This window comes from Echinops telfairi, unplaced genomic scaffold (genome assembly GCF_000313985.2).
Source record: "Echinops telfairi isolate 266 unplaced genomic scaffold, ASM31398v2 ScPeMD7_41;HRSCAF=154, whole genome shotgun sequence".
Taxonomy (NCBI): Eukaryota; Metazoa; Chordata; class Mammalia; order Afrosoricida; family Tenrecidae; genus Echinops; species Echinops telfairi.
In genome coordinates, this window is record NW_022103939.1 from 2,961,621 (window position 1) to 2,965,817 (window position 4,197).

General features: G+C 38.4%; 1 protein-coding gene across 1 annotated transcript; it reads right to left on the reverse strand.

Moving 5' to 3' along the window:
* Positions 1-3,023: 3,023 nt before the first annotated feature.
* LOC101641497 (olfactory receptor 51A4-like) lies at positions 3,024-3,968 on the reverse strand. Its single transcript, XM_004717471.2, has one exon. It carries the CDS (start codon positions 3,963-3,965, stop codon positions 3,024-3,026), a length of 942 nt encoding a protein of 313 aa, XP_004717528.1. The 5' UTR covers positions 3,966-3,968.
* Between the last annotated feature and the right edge of the window lie 229 nt (positions 3,969-4,197).

Here is a 4,197-nt window from a genome sequence, read left to right on the forward strand (position 1 = left end):
GTTGTACAAGCCCCCAATAAAATGATTTTAAAAATAGAAATATATCTTTAAAGCCTGTAGATGGTTATAAAGCAATCAACAGACATGTTGAGAAGTACTTATGACTCCATGAATGAGAATCTATGAATAGAAAACTAGAGTGAAGCATCATTTGAGGAACTCTCTCTTGCATTAAGCAAGAAGAGACTCAGCTGCTGGTATAGGGAGGAATGGGGAAGGTGGATGTGTTAGCCTGGGTTTTCTAGAGAAACAACATCAGTGTCACTCATGCATGTATAAGAAAGAGCTTTATATCAAGAAGGATTCTTATATCAAGAACTCTGGTCCTATTTAAGTTCATGGGTTCAATATTAGCCAGACCCCTCTTCAGACTTATGCAACTGCTGGCCAATGATGCAGAAAGGTGAAGCAAGATGCAGGAAGACCACAGGCCAGTGAGTGCAGAGTCCTGTGAATCCCCAGAGGGGCACTGACAGCACTCAGAGTTGGCAAGCCCGCATGGGTCTGTCCTTAGACACAGGCATAGAGTCCCAGCAAGCAGGAAGGTAAAGGGACATAGAGAAAGCAAGGTTTCCCAGCACCTCTCTTATAAAACAGCCACACTTCCAAGAAGGCATCATCAGGCTATGACCTGATTGACAGGTTGGACTCCCCCTATGCAAGTGCAAATTGACATAAAATTTAGCTGCCACAGTAGGGGAGTGGGGCAAAGGAGATAGGGGGTAAGGGGTATGGAGGGAAAGAGTGAAGACAGTGGGGGACAGAGGTAGGGCCACATACTTGGTAGTGGGGAGAGCCCACTGGGATGCTGTCACTGTTCTGATGACTTGGCTATGAGACCGTGCTTTGCCTTTCTCTGTGTGTTAGACTCCATGAATAAAAGGGCCTGGGGCGAACGGGGGAAAGGTCACTGCCTTGAAAATTCACCAGTGTCCTTCCCCATCAGATCTGAACACTGGTCTAAGTGGTTACAAAAGAAGGAAAATGAACATTAAAACGGACTTCAGTGCTTTTGTAATACGTGAGAAAGTTCCAAATATGTATTTGTTTTTGTTTTAAGATTCTCAGCATAACTGGGAGAGAGGAAATGGACAATCCTGGGTAGACAGTCCCAAATGGCGAGGAACTGGTACACAGGTTCAAAGAAGCCTCTATTTTTAAGAAAAGGAAGATGATATAGGTCCCCAGGATGCTAAAGGGGTCAATGAAGCAAATGGAGCTTGAAAGGCAGATGTGTGTATGTTTCATTTCTGAGATTCCAATCAGGAATAAAGTAGTTATTTCTATCTCAGAGATATTGGATATTGACATGATAGGATTATGAGGATGCAAGGCTCAAAGAAGCTTCCTGCAAGGTGAAAAATGTATATACTTTTGTCATTTTGTTGGCGGAAAAATCGGAATTTCAGATATTCTCCTACCAAAATACCTAGAAATACAACAAAAATTTTATATGCCATTACTAATGTAGATAGAATGCCTAGAGAGACATGAAAATATGTTAATCTCCATTAGCAACAGACAAATATAACTGCTCAAAATGCTTCCCTTTCGGCAGCATGTAGGATGGACACAGCATGTTTAGAAGACTTTATCCTTTAATATATTTATTTAGGCTAATGAAACTTTGTACATTTACAAATTGTGTGCTATTCTGTAAGCCCCTAATGGTAAGAGAATAGCAATCTGCAAAGAACTGCATTCTCATTTAAAATTTGGTAGTGAGATAATTATCCATTCACATGGGAAAAAATAAAGTTGGACCCTAACTTACACCTTATATAAAAATTACTTGTATACAATATGAAATTTAATTTATAATGTATTACACCTAAATATAAGATTTAAAACTGTTAAATGTTAGAAAATCTGTATGACCTTGAATTGGCCATGCTATCATCAGCATTTAAGCAAGGCAATATAGTTCACTAATGAAATTCATGTTTGACTTTATCAAAATTAAAACAGTTCTGCTCCAAATGCTGCCACTAATACAAGGAGAATGAAACCCTAATGTGCCATTCAGTTCATTGGAACCCCGAGCGAAACTATGCACAGTGGAAAAACACTGCCTAATGCTGCTTCTATTCATCATTGTCAGCTTTAAACCAGTGCTCTAGCCGTGCCGTCAAGCCATCCCATAGAGGATCTTTCTCTTTTTAGTTCCTTTTTCACTCTCTATTTTAAATTATTTTTTATTACAAGTAAGTCAGCTGGAACTAGGGTAGTATCTCCATGAACAGCTGTGTTTTGGGAAGAGCATATCCTTGTAGCTTATCTGATTGTGTTTGTATGGGGACTTGTTTTGCATTTCCTTGCCTTCGAGCTACTTTATTACTGTAAATTAATACTATAATAGGAGTAAGATACACATAATTCTTCTCAGTAGACACACAAATAAATTGTATCTGATGGAATTTAAATTTACTTCCTTACTATACTGTGGAAAGAATAGGAAGCTTCCTTGCCCTACATAATTTAGTAGGTTATATTGTAATCCTCTAGAATGAAACATTGAATCAAATTATTAAATTATATGTTCAATTTTATATTTACATGGTCTTTCTGATATATATATATCAGAATACAATGACTTTCCTCATTGCATTTTTAGTTTTTTAGTGTAGAAGGATATTTCCTGTAAGTCAAAACTTGGTATTGAAGATGAATATTTCAACTGAAGAAACAAAACTTTAGTTATCTTTGATCATCATTATGCTCTCTTGGTTGGCAAACAAGTTTTGATTGTTAATTCTCAAATGAACACATAAAATATATTTTGAACATGTTGGAAATGGTACACATATCTTGTGCTCCTGGGGTTAGTAAATTAAAAACTGGGAAAAGTTAGGAATATACTTTATGTTTACCTCAGTTCGAATTCCTAAAATAACAACTTGAATAAACACACTGAGACAGGACTGGAAAGTATTTTGTAGACGATGTAGTTCCTTATGACTCTATTTTCTCCTTGCCTTGCTGTCACGTACTCACTGGGTTTTGATTGCAGTTTCATACCTCTGTCAACTTTGCTTTTGACACAGTTTCCCTAAGACCAAATTTCTTATCTGCTGGCTCTTCACACAATATACAATGGGGTTCATCAATGGGGGCACCAGGAGAAAAATGTCAGCCATAAGTATCCTAATGATTGGGGAACTGTGTTTGGCAAACCGATAGATAACAGCGAGCGAAAGAATGGGCACATAGAAAATGAGCACGGCACAGATGTGGGAAACACAAGTATTTAGGACCTTGAGTCTTTCCTGCTGGGAGGCAATGGTCAGCACTGTTTTTAGAATAAGCAGGTAGGACATGAAAATAAACATCAAATCGATAATTCCTGTAAAAGCAACAAATAAACCATAAATGACATTGATCTTATTGTCAGAGCAGGCCAGCTTCATGACGTCTTGATGGAGGCAGTAAGAATGGGACAGGAGATTCTTGTTACAGTATCTCAGGTGTTTTAGAGTGAAAGGGAAAGGGAGGATTAACAAGACATTTTTGAGAGAGAACGCAAACCCAATTTTGGTGACTCTGGTGCTGGTCAGGATGGTGGTGTATCTCAAAGGATTGTAGATGGCAATAAAGCGGTCAAAGGACATGATGAGAAGTACCGATGACTCCATAGCAGAGAAGCCATGAATGAAGAATTCTTGGGCAATACAGGCATCAGGGGAAATTCCTGGGGCATTAAACAAGAAAATTCTAAGCATGGTAGGAAGAGAGGAGAGAGAAAGTCCAAGGTCAGAAATTGCCAACATGGAGAGAAAATAATACATAGGTTCATGAAGAGAAGGCTCCATCTTTATGAAAAACAGAATGATGCAATTTCCCAGGATGGCAACCAGGTACATGAGGCATATTGGAATGGCAATCCAAATGTGGAAAGACTCCAACCCTGGGAAGCCGATCAATAAGAATGTAGAGATTTCTATCTCAGAGGTGTTGAATATGAACATTTCAGGAATATGAGGGCATCCGAATGAGAAGGTCAAGTGAGGCTTCCTGGAGTGATGCAAATAGGTTGACTTGAATGTCTTATTCAATCACATAGAATTCACTGAGGCCTTATGAATCCCATCATTTTAGAAACAAAGCTAAATGTGGAAAAACAGGTGGATAAATAAGTAGATATCACTATCCAACTGAAAGGATATGGAAACAAAAGGAAAGCAATGGTATCAAAATAAA